The sequence below is a fragment of the Haemorhous mexicanus genome, chromosome 1, assembly GCF_027477595.1.
Source record: "Haemorhous mexicanus isolate bHaeMex1 chromosome 1, bHaeMex1.pri, whole genome shotgun sequence".
Taxonomy (NCBI): Eukaryota; Metazoa; Chordata; class Aves; order Passeriformes; family Fringillidae; genus Haemorhous; species Haemorhous mexicanus.
The window spans coordinates 153,890,443-153,918,036 of NC_082341.1; the positions used below are offsets into that span (position 1 = coordinate 153,890,443).

Consider the following 27,594-nt stretch of genomic DNA (forward strand, 5'->3'; position numbering starts at 1 on the left):
GAATTAACTGCATTTTTAACATATCTTTGGTCAAGTGTTTCAGTTCATACATCACACACAAAGGTGCTCATTTCAAATTAAGCATTATAGTGGTTCAATTTATGCAGTTTATCTGCTTCTGTAACTTGGAACATTGTCTGTTTAGATAAACACCAAATCCAGCTAATTCATCTCAGATGACTAAACAGGTTGATGGATTGCTTGCTGTTTCTAACTCTGAAATGAAAGCAGCAATTCCACTGCCCACATTTTCTATTTGTCATCAAGGTACCAAAATGCAGAACTAAGCTCAGAAATCTGATCTATCTGGCAACAACCTGGAAATGGAGAGAAAAACACCCCAAAATCCCCAAACAAACACAAACCCTCCCCCTCCCCTCAAACTAAAACAAAAAGTTGCCTTTCTATGAGTGCTGGAGAATGTGTGCAGCACAAGGTGCCACACAAGTTCTCCTGGAATTATTGTCAGAGTTAAAATTAATTAATTATTATTCCAGAACCTGGGAGCTCCAGGAATTCACTACAAGCTATCAGGACACAGACAATACAGTGGTGACTGCAAAAAATTTAAATTCTTCAAAATACAGGCTCGAACTTTCAAGCAACAACTTGCAAAAATGACTCTGAGGGGAAGCAGAGTGAGAGGGAACTGGTGAGGTTGGACTCCCACAGCTGCAGAAGTCATCAATGACATCCAAACAGGACAGAAATGAAAATGAAGTGGAAACTAAACCACGTACACTCCTTGGAAACAAACCCCTCATTTTCTGTCCAGAAGAAGGAAAATGCAATTAGCTGACTTCTGTCCTGTCACTAATGTGTTATAAATAAACTTCATGCTGGCCTGAGAGCTCATTAGCCAACAATTTACAGGAGTGCTACAAGCAAGAAGGAAAAGCAAAAGCCAGGAGACAGTTTTGTGGCAGCTCTGGGTTTCTTTTACAATTTCAAGTAGAAACAGAAAATCTTTAAAGCAGTATCACAGCACAGATCAGTTCTAAGCACAGTTCAAGCAGAGCTGGGTCATTTTAGGCAAAGATTCCCAGATGGGGACAGAACTGGCCAAAATGCCGTGGTTTGAACCAACCCATCAGGGTAGGCTCTGAAGAAATAAATGGAATAAAAAGAAAGTTGATGTTTGTTTTTTGTTAAACACACGTAATTTGCAGTCTTAGCTACCTTGGGAGGAGCTTCATCTGATCCTCCTGAGTCCCAGGACACCGTGACTTGTCGCCTGGATTCCATTCTCATTCGTTCTTCTTGCTGCAGCTTCTCTTCCTCCAGTATTGTACTAAGGAAAACACATTGCAATCAAGCAAAACTCCAGTTTCAGTGACTAACAAACCTCTCCCCACAGCCCCTGCATTTTTCAGACTAATAAACAGTACTTAACTTGAAATGTCATAAAATTACTGAGAGCCAAACTTATTTTACATACGCTGGTTTTGTGTCTGAAAACCAGTATCAGGAAGAAATATTTCTGTAGGATTACCAGGGAGCTTTTAACAATGAAAACAGAATCAATTATCAGAAAGCTATGGTTGATCTCACACACAATTTTTTTTCCATACCAGTTCTTTTTATGTGCAATTACACAGAGAAGTCCTCAAAGAAAATCAATCAAGCGCTTACTTGCATGAAAGCTTAATCTTCACAAGAAAATATTCTACTGAACTGCTGCAAAGGTTCAAAACAAACCGAAAATGTTCTTTACTGAAACTCAAGAGCTTCAGATCTCTGGGATTTTTTTTTCTTTTGTTAAAGAAAGCAGTCAAAAATACTTCTTCAGCTCTTACGTTTTAGCCTAACCAGGAACACATTCAGCAAAGCAATTTAGCAAAACAGAAAGATCTGACAGAATTCACTCAGCTTCTAAGCATTCAGGTCAAAAGGCTGCATTTTCACAAAGTACAAGACAGTAGTAAAACCAGTTTGCTACTTACCACTGTTCTGACTATTAAAAAGCCTGTTTGAAGCTGAACGTGCTCCTGCTGCCCCCACAGCCAGCCTCCTCCCAGCTCTGCTATGTGGCTTATTAATGTTGGATATTTGCCATTTGAAAAAGACTCAGAGAGAAGCTTTGTAAGAGGGAGCTGCCAATTCCTTGGAGCCGCACGCTACGCGGACAGTCTGGAGATGTGAGCAGGGCAGATTATTTCCATATCACTGTCCCCAGGGTAAGACAATCCTGTGGAGGAGCTACTCCAGCTTCTTTATCACTCAGGAGTTTCCAGAAACAAAGCTAAGTTCTGAGTTTATAATCTCCTGTTCAGCCTGCTAAACAACCACCCAGAATTACTCATTCAGGGGATGAGATCAACTCCAGCAATCTATTCTCATCGTGGAACTTCACTGCTTATTTCAAGAATAAATTCCTGCTGGAGACAAGAACTTTGCTTTTCCTTACTCAGCCAAAAAAACCCCAAACCATGCCACTTCTAAAAAGCAGAGATGCTTGTCTCGCTGCAGCTAAATCAAGTTTATAACTATTGCTGCAATTTCAATCCATCATTGCTGAAGCAACACAAGAATGTGGAACAAAAGCAAAATCAGAGAAGTTATTTGTAAAAGTCACCCTGCTAGAAGTACCATGGAAACACAGCCACAGCCTAACAGAGGGAATGAAGAGAGAATCCTTCTATTTCACCTCTCTCTTCCTTCAGAATAAGGAAAATGCAGGATTTCCTACTTGAACCCATGAAGAACTGGCACAAACCCCCTGATTTAAAGCAATCTCACACTTCAGGTATCCTGTATTTTTATGCAGCATGAGAAAGCAGCCAACATGCAGCCAACAGCCATGAACCATGATTATCATTTTTCAAGACAAGACCGTAGAATTAAAAAACCCCTCAACAAAACAAGACCAAAAAAAAAAAAATTACCCAGATTAATGAAAGCGAAAGGAACAAAACGTAGGTTTTTAACCAAGCTGTTGGTACAGCAGTTGCTCTAATCTGAGCAAAAGAATAGAATGGAGTTGGCTGGTAGTAGCTGGCTAAATTTAGAGATGGCTTACTGACAATTTGGGGCCATGTGTGGAATTTGTCACAGCATAGTCCTGGTTTTCCATAAAAAGGAATGAAACCCCAATACCTCTGCTTTGCTATCAAAGCCATTTTATCTGTGGTGCCCCAGTGTGCAACACCATCATCATGTACCACCAGAAATGACAAGTTTCTTTTGAAATTACTTCTTTTTCTTAACACAGGCTCAGCTTTTTGCCTTACAACTGCAGTTCATCCTCCCTGCTCTCCCACAGCCTGTGCCATATCAGGAGGTTCTCTCCCAGAGCAGCCTGGCCAGAGGCTGAAGGGCTGCAGCAGCATCTGTACTTGGATGCCCTTGATTCTGCTGACAAGAATATAAAATAGAAATGCCTCAGAGAAGCACTACTAGAAAAAACCACAAGGAATAGAAATGACTCACAGAAAGGTCTTTGTTTTCACAAAGGGAAGACCGGTCTGTGGATGAAGGAAGAGTGTGCCAAGAGATATTTTTGACGTTTCCTCAGTGCAGCTGCTCAAGTTCTCTGAACAGTTTATTAGAATTTGCAGAAGGTCAGGAGAAGTCAGATCTAGGCATATTTTCCCAAACTGCATATATTTTTAGCAGCAAAGAGGAGCAGGCAGAGAATTCTACCCCTGTGGTTCCCCTAGCAAATCTTGCAGTAGCCCAGACAAATTTAACTCAACTTCTCTGTGAGGTGAAGTCTCAAGAAAAATCTCAACTATTGAAAGTTTGCATAATTGATAAACTTACTTAATTTACAAAGAACTTCTTACTGAAATTTGCCTGTGACAGCAAAAAAGAAACATTTATGGGGACCTTCAGTGTAGGAATACTTAAAATACTAAACTGTATCCTCATTTTCCAAAAGGCACAGCAGCACCAGTGTCTCCTGCTACAGTGGTGTGGGAACCTACGTTAAGTGCTGACCCCCAAAATGCAGCTTCTTTCTTTCCCTCTGCCACCCAGAAATACAAAGTTGGAGGCAGAGGAACACACTTGCACCTACTGTTCTAACATGAAAGCACCTTTATATGGATAATGGACTATTCTTAATGGTCACAGGCAAAGAACAGAAGAACAAAGAATTTTGCAGCCTCCATCATGTATCTGAAGTGTGTGTTACAGTCTTTTTTTGGTCAGAATGCCATAAAAGAAGACACAAACTGCCCTCACCTTTACCAGTTTTCATTTATAAGCAACATTTCAGGATCTGCATCAAATGCAGGGACAAAAAGGCTCAAGTCCAGCTCTCATCAGATAATTATCTCACTGTTGTCACAAAACCAGACTTTAAAAGCATAGTATCTGTCTCTTTTTTCCCCCCATTCTTTTTAGAGCTGTTCAATGTGACCTGCAGCCCCAGGATGCCAGTGGGGTGAAGCACTCTGTTAAAACCTGTGACCAGCAATGGACCACAGTGACACTGTCACCTCTGCAATGATACAACTGCTCCTTGTTTTGCTATTTGAGTGGGTTCATGAAAGGTACTTTAAACAAAAATTGTTCCAAGACAGTGAAAAATATCATGAAATGACATTAATTTAAAAGTTTAAAGTTAAAACCCTTTTGTATTATTTACCATTTACATATAATTTACCATTTCTATTATTTATATTATTTTGGAAGACAAAAAGTCTCTTCTACACAAAACCAGCAAGGCAACGCACACTTCCCAATTAAAAAAAAATCCTATATTCTAATTCTGACCAAGTCAGAATTGCAGGAGTAGCAGGGTACCACCTCACTGCCCTGACCTAATCTGACTTTTAACCCCCCTCCACCACTTGAGAAAGGCACTTGGAATGCAAGGATAAATTACATTTGGAAATCCACAATCCACCCATTTGTTTTTGTGTTTGCTGGGAAGACTGACTCAACCACATCCACTTCAGACAGATCAAATGCTATAAAATTACTACTCTAATAACAGTACTTAAATTCATATGTAGCAACAAATAACAGTGCATAAATTGTGCAGAAATCAGCACCTTTGCCTTGCACAATCAGCTGCAAATTCAGTTTGGGTAAAGCAGCTGTTACTATGAAACAGAAAAAGCACCAAATAACAGAGAGCATGTGAAATGCTTATGCTTCCATCAATGCTATTCCAGATGCAGAAGATTTTTCCCAAAGCCATGAAGTGGTTTTTTTTTTTTTCATTAAACCAGAGAGGAATGAATGCTGCAGTGCTGTATCTGGCTCCAAGCAAACATCCAGTCTGCTCTCAGCTTGAAGAGACTGCTCTGGACAGCATCCAGAACGAGCAGCAGGAACACCACAGGGAAAGGCCACCAGGGAAATAGCTTGTTTTTGCAAGTTCATGGGAATTTGAGTTCTGAAACCAAATCCTCCCAAGCTGCCTGAAACTGCCTCATCATCAGGGAATTGACAACCTTTCCAGTGAGAGGCTGGCTCTGTCTGAAGCAGCAAAAAGCAGCCCTAAGGAAAACCGTGCTGCCTAAACTTGGGAGATAAAGGTCACCAGTTTGGTGTGGCAGAAAGTTCCCTGCTTTGGTGGGAACGGAGTGAAAACTGGATTTTAGGGTTGCAGTGGCCTCAGGAAAGAGGTTGCCCAGTAAACAATGCTTCAACTCTCCCAGCATGACCAGAGGAGCAAACACCCCTCCACAGTGGGTGCACTTTTCATGCAGAATGAGATGGAAGCGGTGCCTGGAGGTCAAGTCTGATCTCCTGCTGAAGCTGGGCTCCCTGCACAGCAAGGGCCAGGTGCTCTGAGCCTTTTCCAATCAAAATCTGAATGTCTGCCAGCATGGAAATTCCAGAGTCTTTCTGGGTGACCTATTTCAGAGCTCACCCAAGCACACTGGGAAACATTCTGATGTGTAACCAACGAGACCCTGCCTTGCTGCATGTCCTGAGTGCTGGTTCTGAGGACAGCCAGGCTCTTGGGCACTCTCCAGATTTACTCATCCTCTTTCCTCCCTGGTGACATACTCTCCCTGCTTGGGTTTACACACCAAAGCCATCTTCCAGTCACTTTCAAGGGCTTCATTCTCATCTGTGCCAACCAGCTTTAGGTTAACAACCTGGCTGCAAATTATCAATCATCCTGTACTTTCAGAGCCAAAAAGAGACAAAAAGCAAATGAATTGCCAATTTCCACCTATTACCAAAATCACACAACTGTGTCACATCTTTTTCTTGCAATCCCTACCCAGCCCTGACATTCCTCCCTTTGTGTTAACTCCACACAGTGGATGGAGGATGGAAGTTATCTGTGAGAAGGGTCAAGCTTTTCCTTAGTTCTACAAATTATTAATCCACATGGGAATTCTCAGAGTAACAGATGGTGCAACTGCATGAAATTTTAATAGGAAAAAACTTCAGGTCTTCCAGTTCTCCATACAGCAGCTCTGAGACAGCATCATAATTACATTCAAATTGTCTCTCATTTTAACCACCACTAAATTATCTTAAACCATGAACATTCAGTGACAGCAAAAACACAATACTATGAAAATAAAACATGCCACAAAGCACAACTTTGAAACAAAATCTGAAGTAAAACCAAAGAATTCAACAATGAATTACAAGAATTCCCAGTGTGGATTGCCAGTGAGCAAAACCTAAGTGTTACTCAAAGCTTGTACTGACTTATGCAAAATACATCCTGAGCAGTCGTGAAATCCAAAAGTCACAAATACCAAATGTGCCTGCACATCACCTCAGTGATGCTTCAATGCTTAAATATCCCTCCCACTTTGGGGCTGGTGATATCACTGGAATATATTACTGCAGAATAAACTAAGGTGTGAATTTAGACTGGTCTGCAAGGTGTGTGCTCACACTCATTCCAAGATAAACACAAAGGTAGTTTATATCCTGGTTTACAAAGGGCAAAGGAATTTCTGTCTATGATGCTGCATTTACTGCAGGCTCTGCAACTGCCCTGACAGCTGTGACTGTGCAACTACTGTGCTACATGCCAAGAAAGTAACTTCCAACAGGACTCACCTGATGCTTCATTTATTTAAGATACGTCTCTACCCTAGAAGCCTACAGCATATTTGTTTAGATAATCACTCTAAATTCTTTTTACCTCCTTCCCCAAGGATTGTAACTGAAATTATAAACAAATTGCTAGCAAAACGTGGAGCTTTTCTTGGGAGAGAAAGGAGGTGATTCATGTTTCCAGTTATTTGAATTTACTGCCTAATCTCATTTTCTCTACCAGATAAAGCCCAGCTTTCCCAAAGACCAGCAAGAACCTGGCCATTTGAAGATAAAAACTTTAAACACCGTGCCTCGTATTTTCCACAGAACCAAAACACCGTAACAGAAGATAAAGCAAAAAGAAATATTTCTGAACAAAGGACATGATCTCTCAGAAGTCAAACCCTACCTGAGTTGTGCTTTAAGTTCAGTAAACCTGGGTCTCCTGCTGGGGTCGTAGGCCCAGCACTTGGTCATAAGGCTGTAGAGGGTGGGAGGGCAGTTTGGAGGCATTGGGAGCCGCTCACCGTTCTCGATCCGCCCAATCACATCATTGTTCTTCACTCCCTGGAAGGGCTTTACCCCGTGCATGAGGATCTCCCACATACACACACCTGAGGAACACACACAAAACCACCTTTTCTTCACTGTGAGCAAACAATGAGAGCTGTCCAAAGAGAAAAAAAACCCAGTTTTGTACTAATAATGCAATTTCTTCCAAAATTAATAACCAGGGACTTGGTTTGGACTTACCTGCAGCAGGATCACACACACAGCACCAGCCTCACCTACTGATGAGGCAGAGTGACCCACAGCTGGCTCACTCAGTCTTTTACCTGCCCTGAACCACTGCTTGCTCATATTCAAATCTCCTCTCTTATAAGGTAGAATGTGTTTGCTTTTCCCTCTGACTCCTTCTTCCAGCTGGCTTGCTCTGACATGTAGAGTGCATATTCACTTTGAGGGGTTTTAGGGTTGGCATTGATCCTCATTTTTTGTGCTGAAAACGTGTAATAAACCAGTTTCTATTGAAACTGCATTAAAAGAAAGTGGTCTGTCACTTTAGAATTGGCCAAAATGTTCCATAGGCTTCATTTTTCCAACTCTGACAGTACTGGAGTTTTCTTCAAACTATTATAAACCCTTCACTTAGAAACATTCAAATTTAAGCTACAAAGAAAGTGAACTGTCCTGCTCTTATTTCAAGTCTCATCACTTTTGGTCTGTACAGGCCAGCAGTCAGCACCAGCTGGAGCACAGGACATTAGATTAATATAAAATGTTGTATGGTTGGGAAAAAGATCAAGGTTTCAGGACACGTCTATTTACCCTTGTATTTCATGAGCTTCTGGTTGTATTTTTCAAGAGGCCAGGAGCTATAAAAGACAAGTAGGAATCTAAAATTAAGGATCTGGAATTGGGTATCTCATGGGATGATTGCACATTAAGCAAGGAAATGTATATCAACATAAAGAAAATGTCAAAATACAACAGAGAAATAGCAAATGACAATGGTACAACACAAAAAACCCAAACCAAAACAAACAGACAAAAATAATCTCTGTCATAACTATGAGCTAATTTCCTTGCACTTTCATTTCTGTCAGCTTCTTACCAGAGATAAAAAGGCCCATGAAAATTCAGGCTTATTGGAAAAGGAAAGAAAAAGTCAGAGGTAGAAAAGACGCTGGAAGAAACTGGATTTTCAGAATGCTCAGTAAAAACTGTGACAAATATTTGGAAATTATTTCTTTAGAGCAGTCAAAATCAACACTGGACTTGTCCAAGAGGACACAAAGAACTCTTCCCACTTGGTTTTCACTTACCAAACATCCACACATCGCTAGCTGAGGTAAACCGTCGGAAATTGATGGACTCTGGAGCCATCCATTTAATGGGTAATTTTCCTTTGGAAGCTACAGGGAGGGCAAGAGAGGACAGGCTGTTATCCCCACTACAGAGCTCAAAAATAGATTCTGTTCCCAGTGAAATAACTCATAGGCAAAACCCATCTCCAGTGAAGTACTTCAAATATTGATATATACGGATGTTAGGCTTTACATGAAATGGAAAATGAACCAACAAAACCCAAAATAATAATGATGATAATCCCCCAAACCTCCCTTAAAGACCTCAATAACAAACCCCAAGATACACCAAGAAATTATCATGTCAAAATTATTTCCTCTCTTTGCAATTAAAAAGATAAAAAGTAGCTCAGCAAAGTGAGACAAATAAAATGAGGAAGCACAACAGAGTGTAAGGGGACAGATAATGGATAATTTAAAAAACATGAAACCAGAAAAATATTAAAGATGAGATTTATGTAGTCATGGTTTAATAATATACACCAGCTTTGGAATGCTACTGTTTGGTACCCAACATGCAATCTTTATATTCCTGCTGCATTTCCCATTTCCCATCTTTCAGGCACTGCAGGATCTCTCAGCTGCTGGAGACACCAAAGCTCAGCATTCCATCCAAAATGGGGCAAAAGTAGCCTTCAAAGGCAGTTTTGTACTGAATTTCCCTAGTCCAATGGCATCTGAAGTCTGCAGCATGCAATGGCAGCACAAACTCAGCATTCATCTGTAGCCACATGTGAATTTGATCCTTTTTGCACCTTAAATCACACCTTGTGATCCTTCTTCTTAAGCACAAATAGGGATTTACTGCCATTAATTAAGTGTTGAATAACTTGCCTTTTTATACAAATGCACCAGCTAGACCAAGGAAATCTGGTTAATTCCTCAACAATGGGAGAAGCAACTGTGTTTTCACTGCAAGGATCCAGAGGTCCCCTCACCTTTGTAGTAAGTACTGTCTTCCATGTATCGGGACAAACCAAAGTCACCCAATTTCACACAGTCAGTGGTAGACACCAGCACATTTCTAGCAGCAATATCCCTGCCAAACAGAAGAAACAGTATTCCTAGTAACTTCAAAACATGAAGTGGTGAAGTATCATCACCTTAAGAAAATTTATCTCCTGCCCTGCAACGGTAAGGAACTGGTTTAGGATTGCAGTCCTGTAGGAGGTTTCCTAGTAAGGAACTCAAGTTCTCATTGCAGAAAACAACAAGATCCCCCCTGAGCCTTCTTTTCTCCCCTGTTGTTATTTACATGTTTTAACATAAATATCTGCATATCTGTGCATAGCTATTACTTTACATGCAAGTGTTTGCTTATACATTACCACAAGACATATACAGAATTACACAGTATTTAAACATGAGTGAATTGCTTAAGTAGAAATTAATTCTACTTCATAACTGGACTTCTATGAACTCTTAGTTGCACACAATAAAAGGCTGAAGCCAGTCTCTTCTCACTAGAAACTCATGTGCACATTCAAGGCACTAAAATTCAAAACACACCATGAAGGAAATTTAGGTTCATTTTCTGGTAAAGCAAGTACTTGTATTTTATAAATATTTTATTTCCCCTCCTCTTTACTTTAGAAGCCATCTGCCCTTGTTTTCCTTTTCTATATCTGAACGATTACAGCTGACTCACAGCTTGAAAAAATACTGTAACCACAAAGCACCAACTGAAAATGATTCCGACTGAAATCTGGCACCAGCTCCAAGTCAATCCAGGAGTGAACCAGCAGGTGTCACCCTTGAAAAGGGTGTCATTTCAGTGGAAACCTCTGCAAAAATGACACTCCCTAAAATTTTAAGAGTGGTGACATACAAAAATAGACAGGTACAGATAAATATGTATGGAATCTTACCTATGTACAAATCTTTTGCTCTCTAAGTAGGCAAGAGCTGTGCTAAGCTGGTAAGCATAGAGTATCAGAGAGGCCAGGTCCAAGCTGTACTTCCTTACTTGCAAAAATGACCTCAGCTTTTTGCAGCAAGGAGGAAAAAAAGAGAAAGAAATTAGGACAAGAAAATAACAAAGCTGAAAAAGGCATATTTCAAATTGTGAAGTTTACATGAGTATCAATGGGCATGACTTCCTTGCCTTAAAGGCTGGATTAGGAAAAGAAAATAACTTCCCATGAAGAATTGTAACTCTGCCTTAGAATTCAAGCAGTTTTTCTATATGAAAACCGTTAAACTAAAAAAATAACTGTAATTTTGTGCATTCCTTTCAGTCTCCTTCTGAAAAGCATCTGCTATTGCTATTCCAGAGTGAAGCACTACTGGACTTTTTGGTTTTTTCTACCCTTGAGTGCAGCCTCCATTTATGGCCTAAATCACTTCAGAACCTAACAGGACCTGGCTAACCCAAACACAGATTGTTCAGTATTGTTTTAGAAGCATTCATTTTAATAATTAGTTTTAACCTACATGTGCTAAAACAACTGTATTTAGCTCAGAGTGGCCAATATCAGTGCAGAATATTTGTCAGCTCTATTCCCATTATAAGGCAGGCAGAACCTACTGGGAGGTGGCATTACAGTGTCCTTATAGATCAAACAAGGCTTTGAAAAGTGATTTGGGCACTGGAATGGAAATCTATTGACAGAAAATGACTTCTCCACTACAGGTTTTTCAATCCATCCCTCCTGTTTTATTTTGGAAAATGCACTGCAGTTTGATAATTGCAATGACAATCATATGATGTTGTATGAAATATCACTGCAGCTCACATTTTCAGAAACATGGCTCAAAGAAAATTGATTAGAAAAGGTGGGATCTAGTTTTCTTTAAAGCATTCATCCAAAAAACATAATAATGAGGGAAGTCATCTTATCTAGAGCCCCTGCTGCAGATATTCTACAGGGAGAAAAAAAAACCCAACAATATAAGAAATTCAATGTTTCAAGGGAAAATGGAGCATTACTCAGGAAGAATAAAAGATGTACAGTTTACTCTGGAAGGTATGTTTGCAAATGCTGTTTAACTGATTATCACATTATCATCATCTTGACAGAGGTCATGCTCTCACTCTGGAACTGCAATTGAATGCTCTGAGAACTCTGACTACATCACTCTGGAATGAGGTGATGCAGTTCCCCCGGGGGAGGAGAAGGTCAAAAGCTGCCACTCCTGTTTCTGAGTCCATAACTCTGCAAAGGAGTATGATATCATGCTTGATGGCATGTTTTAGTATCAAGAAGTGTTTTTTCAGCCTTTTCTGTGAGCTAACAGAGAGGAGAGCAGAGCTGCACGAGGATTTCTCATACCTCTCCCAGTGTACAGAGCTCCATGATTATCCAGACTGGGTTTTCTGTAATAACCCCAATGAGCTTCACAATGTGGGGGTGATCAAACTGACGCATGGTTACTGAAAGAAAATCAAAGAATTCAGTGCATTACATAAAACCTTTCTTAAAAATAAAAACACCCCTGTTGGTTAAGCATTAGCCCATGAGCAGAGAAGACAATCACAGGACTTCAAACTGTTGCAAGCAGTAGTTTCTGATCATTCCATGAGCTGAGGGCAGGTAGAAACAAACACTGATTGCTTGAGCTTTGCTGTTCTGCACTCACAAATATGCAAACTGCTGTGGAAAGCACCAGTCAGGTCAGGCTCTGCCTCTCAGCCCTGGATCTGGTTATGAACATAACCTAAGTTAATAAAATAACCTGTCAAACCAGTGCACAACCAATTAATCTGTGCCTTTCTACTGGAAGAGGAGGCAAAAACAGACTGTATAATTCAATTACTGGAAAAAATATGTTTGCTAGATTATGATATGGACAAAAATCTTATTTAATCATTACATCATTTTATTTCCCATGGAGTTAATTTCAGTCCTGGCAGCACAGCCACAGTATGTTTTACACAGTATGACATAGGAATCAAAGACCACAGAATGGTTTGGGTTGGAAGGAACCATCAAGGCCAACCAGGTCCAATCCCCTGCCTTGGGCAGGGCCACCTTCCAGCTTGCTGGCCCCGAGCCCCACCCATCCTGGTGTTGAACACCTCCAAGGATAGGGCAGCCACAGCTTCTCTGGGCAACCTGTGCCAGGGCCTCACCACCCTCATCAAAGAATTTATCCTAAAATCAAATTTAACCTGCCCTCTTTCAGGTGAACCCATCACCCTCAGTCCTATCCCTGCCCTCCCTGATAAAGAGTCCCTCCCCATCTTGCAGACATCCTTTAGCACTGAAGGTGCCCCAAGGTCTCCCAAAAGCCTTCCCTCCTGCAGGTGTGGCAACCTCAACTCCCCCAGCCTGGCTCAGAGCAGAGATGCTCCAGCCCTTGCAGCATCTCTGTGGCCTCCTCTGGTCTTCCTCCAACAGCACCAGGTCCCTCCTGTGCTGGGGATCCCAGAGCAGGGCGCAGCTCTGCAGGGGGGTCTCACCACAGAGGAGCAGAATCTCTTCCCACACAGGGATGGCAAAACCACCCTTCCTGTATCCTTGACAAACATCCCTCATGTGACCCTCCAGCAGCATCTCCTCCACACTTGCAGTTTGTGTGGTGCCAGCAGAAATACACAGGGATTACCCAACTGCAAAATCTGCTTCAGTCTGCTTCAAGCTAGGGAAGAATAAAACCCATTTTCTTCTGCTTTACACTAACCACAAGCTAAAACCAGGAGGTGGTTTTGGATTTCTACTCTGATGAGCTCTGAATTATCTACTTCTGGATACACAGCAACCCCAAAGAAATCCTTGGAGAACTGTGTTTACAAGACCAAAAATTAGAATAGTTTAGTAACATATCTTCCTGAAAAGAAATTCTATGGGAGATAATATATTCTTTGAAATATTATTGTTATGAATAATACAGGGAAAATTGCAATAAAGTAAACATCCCTATCATTGGCATAGCTTAGGGAATAAATAACATGAAATGTCATACAGGCAATAACAGCTGCTAAATCTTTTCAGAATTGAAAACACCACCATAGGCAAACCTCAAAATATCTTAATATTCCTAATATTAAAATATTAGTAAAGAAATGTATTAATTCAGTGAAGGAAGCAACTGTTCTGAGGAAATTTGCAGTCTGAACACAAGACAAAGGCAACAGATGGGAATTAGAATGAAAAAGAGGAAGAAGAAATGGTGAAACTATTAAACCAAAATTGAAAAGTACTATTTATGTGTCAACTACAGCAGCATTTCCTAATCTGTCAAACTTGAAGCATAATAAGGAGCATTCAATGAGCAATTATTTTCTACACTGCCAGGAGACAGCAGCCTACCTTGTGACTGCTGAGTTATTACTGTAAGCAATGGTATTTACTGCTTCAACAGATAGAAATGCAATGGAAAAAATTACAGTAATTTACAAAAAATCTGACATTCAAAAATGAGACTCTATTAGCTATTAACACAGGTCTTCTGAAGGAGCTGAAAAAACTCCTTGAATAAAGGAACAGTGAATAGAATATACTGTAACATCTGACCACAACCAATTACTTTACTGATAAAATACAATTATCTTTATAACATTTAGAGGCATACAACAGCAGGGGATAATAGGCAAAAATGAAGGCCTAAGTGCCATATCTTGATTTGCTTGCAAAACCAAACAATAAAGGAATCGGTAACTTTAATACTCTTTTAAAAGTTTCTGTTCCTATTCACCCCAACAAAAAGTCTTCTTCCACACATGAAATGTGCTGCTTGGGGAATGCAACATTTGTGAGCAATTATTTAGAAAAATGGCCTATTCTGGCATAGATTTTAATTCTGAATTTCCAAAGCAGATATCTCTTGGACACAACATTTCTACCAAGGACAACTACCCGACCTTCCACAGCAATAAAGTGGAGAAAGGGCTGTGGTTTTTTTTTAATTCATTAAGGAAAAAGAAGGAAATAGAGTATCAGATCGAATGTTCCAAAATTGATTCTAAAGCCCTACAGGAGGCAGACATCAGCACTCAATTTGGAAAATCAAAGAACCCACATCCAATCACACACATGGGCCATGCAAGGACGTAGAGCAGTCCCCTGGCACCTGCTGTAGGAGGGGAAAATATAAATATTAATAAAGTATTTACAGCAGTATAAGAATTTTCTGGTACAGGTGGCCACAGTCTTTGCAAGAAATTACAGACATGATTCCAAAAGAAGTTGCTTCATACTCACAGGCTTCTTGTAAGAATTTTTCTCTAACACTGTCTGAAGTGCAGTTTTTACACGTTTTGATTGCAACAGCCATAGCTGGATTTTCCTGAAAAATATTATTGAGGAATAGCTGAAATACAAACCACCAAAAACAGACCATCAAAAGCTGGTCCTTAAAATTCTGGCAAAACTACTTTGGAAAAAATTACTATTAAATAAAATACCTTTAGTTGAGAAATTACATGCTGAAAGCTTCAGTGTTAAAATACCATTATAATCAAGACAACTTGCATACAACATTTACATCTAATGTGTCTTGGAAATTTAATGTGTTCTAAGCCATGTTAAATTGTGGAAAAATTGTGAAAAAAGATGGTAAGTTTAACTGAATAGTACTGTAAACTTTTTGTGCTACTGAGGAAGGTAAACTCTTGACAATATTTAGCAAAAATAGAGGAAAGAAAGAGATATGTGCCTAAAAACCACACTTGGCTTATACAAGCAACCCAGAAAGCCAAATAAAGACTTTTTGTGGCTTTTTCAGAGGAAAGATTGGCTGCAATTGTGAACCCAGAGTACAAAGGAAAGTAAAACAAAGATTTTTACATATTATCTTCATAGTCAGTCAGATCAAGGCTCTAACACCAGGTTCAACAGAACCACATGTATCAAATGGACTTTCTCATCTGATTTCTCATCCTCTGAATACCCAAAAATAAGAAGTTCATGATGGCCTGAGAGCAGCTGAAGTGTTTTAAAACTAAGCTTCTGCATTAGGAATGGGCTTGTTCAAGGACCTGCATGTCCTCCTTCCAAGTGGGAAACTGGGAACTGTCCACTGTTTAATGAGCAGTTTACAAATGAACCTTTCCTCAAAATGCTACAGCACTGATGAATATCCTTATCCAATTTTTAAGGGCAGTAGGAAATGAAGATTCAGAATTGTGTTCCATCTCTGCTCATGCTTGGTCTGTTTTAAATCTGTTTACAGAGAAAAATTACCAGAATTAGAACAGTATTTATATTTTGCAGGATGAAGTGTCTTATTTTCAAAGTTGCTCACAAAAGAGATCTTCAAGTTGACTTTGCAGGAAAATATTGATCTAATTCTTTTCTCACACATCAAATGTCCATAAACTAACTCAAAAAGCTGATGGTAAATCATGATTTTATTATTCCCTTATGAAACCAGGATTGAATAATCAGCCTGGGGATGAGACCTCTGGATGCCTGCCAGACCTATCCCTCTCCTGGTGTTGACATCAAGTTTTTGAAATATCCTTTAACCAACAGGGGCATCAAAAGGAAGAAGCTCAGTGTCTGCAACCAGCAAAGAGATTTTGAAGAATAAATGTTGGAAAATGCCTGATATTGGGATTTTGTTGATCTTTTGGTTTTGGATAAGGAGACAAACCAGTGAGAATATATCAGACTGAACACATTTTCTGTACTGAGCAGGAAATGTTTTTTTAAATGACACTTTGGGATTAATTCCACAGTTAATCAGCCTTTAAAGACAATCTGGGATTCCTGGATTGCTTACAGCTGAGCAATAGGATGCTGCATCTGTAAACCCATTTTCCATTCAGTACCCTACACCTGAGCCTGGCTGTGACCCTTCAGGAATACCTGGGAAAGGTGGATGCTGAATCAGAACTTTACAAGTGCAATGAACAGGGATAAATGGAATTTTTAAGATTGAGCTAGCAGAAGAGGCAAGGAATATCCCCTATATTTTTGCACTCAAGCTGAACATATAAAGGCTACAACTAGTATGTTATTAGAACTAATTTTACATTGATTTAAAGATTTCTTCCCAGAGCGTAAGTTACACTCTGTGACCAGAACATTAAAATTTAATGACATCACTGTTCTGTTTCACCTTCACATATCCCAGTGTCTTAAATGAAGTACATTCTTATTAATAAAATAAATCCACAGGTGGTTGTTTAAAAATCTCAACAAAGAATGCCTGAGTAAAATCCATTTTCCAATTCACAAAAATAATGTAGAGAGCCAACATTTTCCAAACAGCAGCCCATAAGAAAAAGGTATTTAATTAGATTTACAGAGCTCTAGACTTATCCACCATTCACCAAGTGAGTGAACCATTACTCCTTGGTACTCCTGTTAACTTGAACAGAATGAAATTAAAAGTAAGAATCTCTCTCAAAGCAAATTATATCAGATGTGCTTTCTAAATAAGGGTATCAGAGCAGACTTCAAACTTGCCTGAAACAGAACATTTATCCTAATTTTCTTAAATATTGCACTGAAGCTTATTTAACCCACCAAGCCCAGGACCCTAACCAGCTGTTGAAGTTAGAACTAGATTATTGTCCTCAAGAATTCTTGTATAATCCATCAAAATTCCAACAATTTCTTCTAATATGAAATATTTATTTTATTAGGGGTCTTTGTTGAAATTAACTATTTTTTTTCAGTTTTCTCTTGCTATTTTACACAATTTTTTTGATCTATTTAAACTGAAATCTTAGTCTTTCTAGAAAAACTCATGAGCACCATCCTAAATTACATAAGTCCTGACAACCTGCCTGGTTTCACTGAGGTGACTCTTGTGCATTGGGATTTTGCTGGATCAGTGTCCAAGTATTTTGTACTTTATTTCAGGAAAACACTGGAACTTTATTAGGCTTTGTTGTGAGAGAGACAGCGAGACAACTGTTATTTGTTTTGGAAGATTCAGACCAAGAGCTCTAAGAAATACTCTTTTTTTTTTCTTTTTTCTTTTTGCCTAGCAAAGTTTTATTGTTAATTTTTGTTGAGAAGTGAGGCTTACCGGGCTCATGTAAACTCCTTGGTGCACATCTCCAAACTGTCCTTCCCCAATGCAGCGCCCCAGCTCAATCCTCTCCCTTTGAATTTCATAATCTCTGGCTACAAGAATATAATGCACTTGAAATATTAAGTTTCTGCTGAAGGGCAAGGAAATAATCCACAAGACACAAAACTCAAAGTAAGTCACTCAAATGTCTCACATATGAAAAACTAAGATTAACATTTGCTGCACACCAACCTATAGAGATGCTGCACACACACAGTGGAGACCTCTCAAACCTCTCAGTTTGAACCAAAGCAACAGGAAAGGAACTGTGAGATTGTTAAATTAATTACAATGCACTTATTTCAGTGCAATAAACATAATTAAATCCTTTTTAATTACAGCTGGTGAAAGACAAAGCACACAAACAGTTTAAGGCAACACCAATGATGTTAAACTTGGCACACATCCCTTTGGCTGTTTAAGAGGACTCCACCATGTGCTGGTTTAGATTTTGGAACCATCAACAAAGCCCAGAGAACTTTTAAAGAGGTAACTGCAAGAAAAAAAAAATACAGGAACAAGAGGATGGCAAATAAAGACAAATGAAAGAATGAAATTTTGAGTGCACTACACCACTGCCAGTGTGTAAGTGAAATAAAATTGAGATGTTTGGTGGCTTTATGCAATTTTGTTAATGTCACAGTTTAATAGGCTGAGAATATTACTGCTAAAAATGGCTCAGCGCTTCACAAAACATGTAATCAATTGCAACTGAATTATTTCATTTGCAATTTAATTTCTAGCAGACATGGAAAAATATTTCAGGAATAGCAGAAAAGCATGCACAGTATATGTTTTCACCTCTACTTGTATTATTCAGAGAAAAAATTATAACCAACCAGCTTAGAACTTCATAACCTTGACTTTGACATCATTAACACTACAGAAGTAATGTCATGTAGAGCTGGCTAACAAGGTGATAAATGCCTTTTTCATCTCTTTTTTTAAGTACTGCATTTTCCTCTTTAAAATCCCAAAGCTAACTGGTTTAACTATAAATAAATAATGTTTATTAAATGAGAGTGAATAGTAAGCTTTAAAATTCCACATCATTCCAAACTGCAAGCATACAGGGATGGGTAAAGAGTCTCCTGTTACCTTCATCTATTCCATAGCTTTCTGCAGTGCAATTAAGAGAAAAATCAAATGCTTACTTAGAGCTTCTTAAAATCAAAACAGGATAAACATTTTTCAACATGAAAAAAAAAAAAAAGAAGAAATATACTGATGCAATTTAAAGTTTACATTAGCAGAAGTCACAGGCCTGTTCTTGTGATCTTTACTGACTCAGTCCTTTGGGAGCTGAACACTTGAGTCCCCTTCAATCCAGCAAAGCACTTAATGAATTTCCCTCCCCAGCCCATCTCATGAGGTTTGCATTGAAGCCATCTTCAAGTGTTCAGCACATCCAGGGCTGGGCCCACAAGTAATTACTGCCATGAGAATTTAAATAAAAAGGTTGGGGGGTGGGGGGAGGGGGAATAAATTACACAAAGTTAATCTGTTAACAAAAATAAAGGATATCATCACACTATGTTTTGATCCTGAAACTATGTTAATACAATATGTAGTCACTTAACTGCAAGACATTAAAAATGCTCAGTTCATTTCTGGAAAACATATATTCTTGCTTTTCAAATACTGATGTTCAAATATATATATATATGTTTAGTAAAACATATATTCTTGCTTTTCAAAGGTTTTCCACAGCTGTGGAAACAATGCTGTGAACACTGAAGTGATCATGAAACATTCTGCTCCATGGTGAGCTCAGAAATCTACACAAGTTCATGGTCCTTCAGCAGAACGTGGCCCCTGCTCAGCACCATCCTCCCCTCTCACACTGACCAAACCTGATGCTTTTGGCAGGATTCTGCACCAATGGATTGTCTGCTTCCAGAGAAATCCTTGGTTGCCCAAATGCAATGGGAATTCCCCAGATGCAGCTTTTAAAATCAGAATACTGGATTTTCATGTGAAATGACTTGGCCTTGACAGTTTAGGATTATATCATAATTCAAACAGGCTGTAACACAAAATCCTTGTGGTGGCTCCAGCACCACTGTTTTTACTTCAAAGATGAAGACTCAGCAGAACTTTGAATTTCTGTGTTTGTTTCTGCAGTTTTCATCTTTAACAAAATTGCACGTGGTACAGTTGAGTGTTCCTTTCTCATGGAACTGGAGAGCAGCACATCTGTCACAGAGCAAGGTGAGATACTGACAGACAGCAATCCACAGAGCTTGCCACACTGCTTGCTCTCATCACAGAGACCTTATCCAATCTTTAACTGTTATGTTCAGCATCACAACAAAAAAAAAATTGTCCTATTTTGAGACCAAAAAAAAGAACTTCACTGTGAAATCACAGCTAGCAGTAAAGCAGAACATTTTCTTTGCACATTTATTAAATGAGGCTGAAATATTTCAGTTCCTGCTAAACCAAGGAAGCTTTTGGATAGGAAATTTCCCAAGTTAACCATGGCACTTACTTGAGGGCATTGTGTAAGTGTCTTCTTCATCTATAATCTCTGCATAGTCATCAGTCTCTGCAAAGGGAGGAATTGAAGAGTTTCGGGAAAAGCAGATGAAAACAATTCCAGAACAACTCAAATGTATCAAGGCTGGTATGTCCCAAACCCCAAGCTCAGCATTGCTGGGTCACATTTAATACAGCAGGACTAAAATTGCTCATGCATAATTCATGATATGATAATGACCTCAGTGCCAACTGCATTACATCACAGAGATGCACTCAACAAAGAAGAAAAGGAAGATTCGCTTGTATTCAAAAAAGTTCAAGTTTTGCAATTGGGACCAATCTAAACTGTTGATTTAAAATCTTTTTAACAGCAAATTCCATTGCAGTAAAGAGAAAAAATTATGAATGAGTTAAATTGCTTTACCTTCAATAAAGTGGCAATAACAGTTTCCTATTTTTTGTGTCAAACAGGCAGAAGACACCAATGATGTTCCAGGGCAGCTTCCCCCTGCTGTCAGTGTGGCCAGCTGAATTATTTACCACAGAATCTTCTAGAGCACAAAGACCTTTTTAAGCCACACTCTCTTCCCCATTTTTCTTACAATTTTCCTTGTTTAGTGGAAATTCACCACTAGTTTTGCTGTCAGGATTCAAGATTTCATGGACAGGTTTTGGAAGCAACTTCCCAAAATTTTCAGAAAAATGACAGTGCATTTCTTCCTCTGTTTAAAAATTTCAACTTTTACATCATCTGTTCTCAAAATGGTTTAAATGGTGTCAAGTCATATCAGAAGGTCTTCCCTTGCCCTAAAGAACCTCCAGTGTGTGGAGGTCATTTCCTAAAGGTCAGATCAATTCCTCCAGGGGTTTTAAAGCCAGTCCACAACAGTGGGTTCATTTTTTTACTTCAAGGCTGTCAAATTCTACTCACCAGCTTTAAACACAAAGAGAGGCTCTCAAAACTCAGTAATTTCTAAACCCATTGTGCAGTTTTTGTGGTTGATTTCAGGTGATCACACACTGGAAAGCCTCTGAAGTGATGATTTCCTCCCCCTTTTCCCCCATCTGCCCTGGAGCACATGGATACATCCCTACAGCTCCCTGGCATCATTCCCAGAGCCATGGCTTGGACTGGGACAGCCACAGTGAGTGGGAAGGATGGGATGGACCCTCAGCTGAACCCAGCCCTGAAACCAGAGCAAGGCTCATCAATGTTACACACACAGACAAGCAAGAGGCTCAGTTTTCAGGCAAACTGAATATTCAACAATTAGGAAAGTACAGGTTGCCTATAACCTTTGAAGTTCAACACACTTCAGGAAGTAAGTGTGATTTTATGATCCTAGTTTCTTACTACTTAAATAAAATTAAAGCTGTTTTTTCTTTTGAACCCTGTAAGAATACACCAGGTAAAAGCAGAATTGGGAAATTCTGTGTAAATTTAAATTTTGCTAGGCAATTTGTATTTGGGACATAGCAAAACAAAGTCACCTAATGAAAATGCAATAAATTCTAAAATGCACAATTCTGAATAGGCAGAACACTCCAGAAGCACTTATCTATTTCTTAGTATTTTATTCCCTACATTATAAACTAATGTTTTTGTAAAAATAAGCCTCAGTTTCATTTAAAAAAAAAGCTTAATAAAAAAATCCCCAACATGATGGAGATAAATCACTCTGTTTCCCTCCAATATTGTGACAGGATTTTGTTGAAAATATCAGAAAGTTCTTTATGTTAGAAAATTGACTGGATGAAAAATATTGTAAACATACTTAAGAAAAATATTTGAAGTCTGGAAACCAAACTGGTGCCACTTAACTGGTGCCACTTAAAGGACCCCAAACACTTTTCACACTAGGTTACAGAACAGTGCTTTCAGAATGTGATCAATGGCAGGGCTTGCTCATCTCTCTATTTTCAATTAATGAGTTAATTCATACTAAAAGCATTCTCAGAGCAGCACAGAGCACTTTACATGCTTTTGATACAATGCCCAAAACCATCATGAAACCAGAAGTCTTCATAATCAATCCAAATAAATTAAATGTACACAATTAGTTACACAAACATTTCTTGTTACACATTTAACAATCTGGAGAGGAATATATAAAAAAATAATTCCTATGTATTTCTGGCATTGGTTTTGGGAATCAGAGGAAAATTCAGTCCAGGCATCAACACTGATGGGCTCAAAGTGGTCTGGAACAAAGAGATGTGACCTCCTCAGAGAGGGGCTTGGGCCCAGCATCAATGACAGACTGAGACTGTTACCAAATCTCCCAGAACTGTGGCTGCTAAGAGATATTCCAGAGCCTACACTGAGCCTAAAGCAAAGCTGAGCTGAGCAGGGCTCTCCAGGCTGCTCCATAAAGGAGGATGTGTCACAGCACCCTCAAGAGATGAACACATTCAGGGATTCCAAAGTCCTTGGTAAGTCCAGAAAAACTCAGATTTAATAAGAGGGCTCATCATGCTGCCCTCCTGCACTTTTTAAACCCAGCAGCATCACTTGTTATGATTCCTGGAGATGGCAAAATGAACAAGTTGCTTTCAGGAAAAGTTAGTGGTGGTCACACACATGAATGAGCCACTCAGAGCTTCACTAAATCTGAATTCATTTATTAAATGTAGGGAGAAACATCCCAGGATACTGAATCCATAACAGCTAATCTATGACCTTAGGCACATGGTTGAACCTCCCTTTCTCATAATTTTTCCCATTTATCAGAGCTTGTAATTTATAAAAGAAGATGAGTTTCAATAAAAAACTATGTAGGGGTAGTATCTGAAATATAATTTTTAAATTTATGATAGAAAAAAATGTTCTTTTGATGTTTAAGAAAGGGAAGAAAATTGTGTGGTATTATCTTTAGCTTATATCTGAAGGGAAGGAGATGAAAAGTTAATACATCCCCTTCACTCTTTACTGAAAGGAAGGTTACAAGAAGTGATCTCTATTTCTTCTTATCACCCTCCTTTGCATATTGCTTTTAGGCCCTTTTAGTGCCTCCTACTTAGAAGAATAAAGGTACACACACTATTAGTAGCAGCAGTTTGATTCTTTCCCAACATTCCATCCTTTTCTAAAGGATGGAATCCTTTAGAAAAACAGCCAAAAATCTCTTAAAAAACCAAACCCCAACTTCTTTTCAGAAGAAAAAAGACTTTAAAAGTCCGCAGAAGTTAAATATTTTGTAGTAAGTTTCAAAGTTTTCAAAAGGAAACCCCAAACACTAAAATCAGTCTTTAAAATGATTAGTTTGAATAGCTGAAACCTGGTTAATATTCATGTATTCAATCTGCATTAATCTATCTTGTACAGCTTCTTTTAATGCAAGGAGCACTTTGATGCCTTTGAAGCATTACTCAGTAGACTCATTTCTCAGGTGTTACATCCACTGATCTCACCCACTGACCAAATTAATGATGATGTAACCATTTCAATCAAACTGGACACTTGCAAACCTCTAAACCCTCTTTGCATCATGCCACAAGTCTCATTGCAAACACATGCATCACCACATCCCTGCGTGATTGAAATAGAATTTTTCCTTTTTCCAATTCCAGTTTAGCAAGAAGCATTAGTTGCACAGCCTGTAAAGTACAGTGTTTTTCAGCTAATACCCAAAGCAGACCACTTTTTAACACTAAAAGCTCTATAAAATGTATTACTGAAATGTGCATTAAGTGGTATATGGAGATAAGAGTTGCATATTGCACGTTAGTAACACACAGACTAGAAAACATATTACCGTCCCCACTAATTTCATCTGCAGATCCAGGTGGCATGCAAGGAGAGAGAAAAAAGAGGGGGAGAGAGAGGGGACAGAGAAGGGGGAGGAGAAAATATACTATTAAATTCATGAGTAATCCAAAAGTGTTCAGACTGTAGTTATCTTATATACCTGACTCAAGAGAAACCAGAAAAGCAGCAGAATTTAAGACTTCTCACCTAAAACCCAAGGGACAGAGATATGCTCTAAGAAGCTTTTATGATGAAACAGAGTTAATGACTTTCAAACACAAAGGTACACAAACATTAAATTTGGAACTGGTTCTTTTAATGCATGTTAAAAATAGTCAATTTCTGGGTTTATTCAATACTTTAAAGCAGTTCTCCTACAGCCAGATGAGTCGGCTCAACTTGACTCTGCACATACACTGAGGACTTTGGATAAGCAGAGTTGGTGCTGACCCTTCCAGATGAACTCCTGAGCTATCACCAAGACATAAGTGAGAAATGGAACCATCTAAGTTTTAATGACACAGAGCATTGTGACTTGTACAAGGCTGAAATTTAATCGAGTGGCAAAGAGAGCAACTCTACAGGGAAGATATCAAACACCAGATTCCACATGTACTGCAGCAGCCCTACTGCACACCAAACCCCACAGCACAAGCTAAGGCAAATATTTTAGACAGTTTCTATAGATAACAGGGAATTCTTCTTACCCATAATAAAGCCAAACTGGTCTAGATCAGTGCTGGACCAGTATGCAGCCAAAAGCATCGCTGTAGTCCGTGTTTAATTCGAAGTGATCTCAGCTGATGCTTATTGTTGCTATTCTGTTTCATCCATAAGCATGCTGTGTCAGGGGTCCAAGAATGAAGTCAAAATATATTTACAAAAAAAAAAAAGATGGCAGTCAAGGGCTGCATGACTGTATAAATAAAATAATTTAATATGTTTGTCATTGTAGCATATGATGTTCGAAAACATGTTCCCCATAAAAACGGGGACCAGCAAGCTGGTGATGCTGCACGAAAATCCAATTCAGCAGCAGGAAAACATAACAAAATTATTCTTGGAACTCTGTTTACCTGAGGCTAAAGTAGTTTACAAACAGTAACTGAGTTAGTATATTCAACTTTTGGGTTAATAAGGCAGCCTAGACAAAGAGCAGAGCAGTACCCTTGGGCGGCGACTCATGGGCACAGAAGACGAAAGGCAGAAAGCGTCTAGCTTTCTTTACTTTATGCTGACAGTGATTGACTCCTTTACAAAGAGGCAAGAAAAGGAAAGAGAAAAAAAAAACAGAAACAAATTATTTGGAAATAAAATAAAAGAGACTGAAGAGAACATCTACAACGAACGAACATAAAAGTAAAGGTTTACATTAAAATTCTGTACACCCAAATGAAAATACAAATGTCTCTGAAACTCTAAAGCATTTTTGGGGTTTTCCTTCAAATTCCTTTCTACACTAATTCATATTTCAGTATTTAGAAGTGAGACTAGAACCCATTAAAAAGCTATGTACACCATTCATTAACAACACAAAGAACATTTATCCCAGAAGTGCAACCTGCTTTTCCAAGATTCCCATCTAAGTTCTGTCAGACTTGTGTGACAGCTATATTCCAGCTTAAGGGGCAGCCACCAGACTTAAACATGTATGCATTGACTCTCTGAACCCTTAAAACAACACAGAAGGATTATTTCACATAGGAGGGTTACACAGAACAAGGGAAAACATGGCTTCCCTGTCTCCTGAAATACAGCATTGACAGATTCTGTGATCTCAAATCTGCCACCAGAGTCTTACTCCCAGTGCAGACCTGCCTTGCCAATGGATATTCCAGCTCTCCAAGGACCTCTGGGTGAACAGCCTATGGCAGCCTCACTACCCCCTTTCCCAGTCCCTCCACTGCATGTTTTAGCAAAGTGCTAATCAGGGTGAGGGAAATTTTGGAGTAGGAAAAAATACAAAGAAGCCACACAAGGTGAGAAAGAAGGACTCGAGACGACACAGAGCACCTGAGGATACCTGCTCCTTTTATTTCTCTTGTTACCTGCTTGCTCCTCTCTGCTTTCCCATTTTTCCTCTCCCCAAGGAAACATGAGAAGTGGTTTAAAAAGCCAATTAAATAAAAAACCTGCATCTTGGTGCTGGTAGCTCTTCACAACCAAAACTCAGGAGTGAGGTCCAGCCACCTGGAGTTACACAGGCTGGGGATGCAGTGCTAAAAGAGAAGCCACAGCAGCAGCTACTGGGACAGTGAACCAGTCAGTGGTGGGAGGAATGCAGGAAGGACAGAAAAGGAAAATTATATTTGAATAAAAGTAACTTCTACAATCAACAAAAACTACCATAATAACTGCTGGGTGACTGAGCAAACAGGAATCATTAATCTGGTGGGGAAATGCACATATCAGAGAAAAAGACAGAACATTAATCAGATTCAATGCTAAAAACTAAAAGAGGTGCAAGGAGAGGGGAAAATTCTTGACTAAGTCAGTGTATCAGTATTTCCATTTGTCTTGGTTTAAGACCATTTAAAGGGGAACACTCTGAGTTCTCCCCCTTGATACTCCTAAGGGACTTCTCTTCCTAACATCACATGGCAGACAATTTTCAGCACTGTCATTCTAGCACAAACCTCAGGTAACACTCAAAAAAGCTTCAGACACACTATGAAAGAAAAGGAAAAAATACTGCAGCTGGTTTAAGCAACCACTGAAAGGGTGTTGACATGAGAATGAGGGAACCCAACACGTACTGAAAGAGAAGAACAGGTATAGAGTCACTGCAGGCAATGCAAGCTCTAAAAGGGAAGAGATGCTTCAACTCCTGACCTGCAGGCTCAGGCTACAGAGCTAATTTAAGCCTGAAGTGTTGAAATGCTGCTCACCCTCACACTGATAGGTGGGTGGCACAAGCTGCTGAAACCTGAGCAAATCTACTTCAAATGAAGGACACATTGCAAAGGTAAAAGTGTTTTTAATTCATGTGCACGCCCTGATGCCCTGTGATGGTCCAATTCTGCCCTTGCATTTCAAACTCTGTCTTTATGATTTGCTGTCTGGAGTTTGTTCAGCTGCTCTGCCACAATGAATGGAAGATGCTTTGTCTTACACTTACCACATCTGCAAGTCTAGCTACACAAGGAAGTTGATTCCAATGAGTTGGCTTGAAATTTTAAAAAACAGAAGTTCTAACACTTTCCCAGGAGTCTAGAGAATACCATAACAAAATGAATGGAAGGATTTCCAGCATTCCACAGCAGCTTCCATCCAGGATATCACTGGTGCTCAAGAATGGTGCTGAAAACTGCACAGGATTTCTTTATTTATTTAGTTCCTCTATGCAGTATTCACCAAAATTATTGTGAAAAAAATTTTAAAAGGCAAAACTAAGGAAAAAAAAAATCAGTTGCTGTGCAATAACTATGTTAGAAAGAAAGAGGCCAGGCTTTTACTGCCATTTTTTTAGAGGGCAGTTACTACTGGAGCTCCTTGTAAGGGCAGAGAGCAAATACTGGAAGGCGGAACCTGAAAATATCCCATTCTATTTCACTGAACTTCCTT

The 27,594-nt window shown here is 39.2% G+C and overlaps 1 protein-coding gene across 6 annotated transcripts in view; it reads right to left on the reverse strand.

Annotated features, from left to right (window-relative positions):
* PTK2 (protein tyrosine kinase 2) overlaps nt 1–27,594 on the reverse strand; it is a 195,961-nt gene that overhangs the window by 21,161 nt on the left and 147,206 nt on the right. For 4 of the 6 annotated variants that reach the window (XM_059867647.1, XM_059867663.1, XM_059867639.1 and 1 more), the window contains 9 exons: nt 20,293–20,349; nt 17,757–17,854; nt 14,978–15,062; nt 12,107–12,207; nt 10,703–10,818; nt 9,773–9,873; nt 8,793–8,882; nt 7,376–7,580; nt 1,180–1,291 (listed from right to left, as the gene is read on the reverse strand). In XM_059867647.1, coding sequence (XP_059723630.1) covers nt 1,180–1,291; nt 7,376–7,580; nt 8,793–8,882; nt 9,773–9,873; nt 10,703–10,818; nt 12,107–12,207; nt 14,978–15,062; nt 17,757–17,854; nt 20,293–20,349 — 965 coding nt within the window. Of the gene's footprint in view, nt 1–1,179; nt 1,292–1,943; nt 3,281–7,375; nt 7,581–8,792; nt 8,883–9,772; nt 9,874–10,702; nt 10,819–12,106; nt 12,208–14,977; nt 15,063–17,756; nt 17,855–20,292; nt 20,350–27,594 lie in introns of those variants that run through there. The other 2 variants (XM_059867672.1, XM_059867681.1) reach the window with 2 other exon arrangements.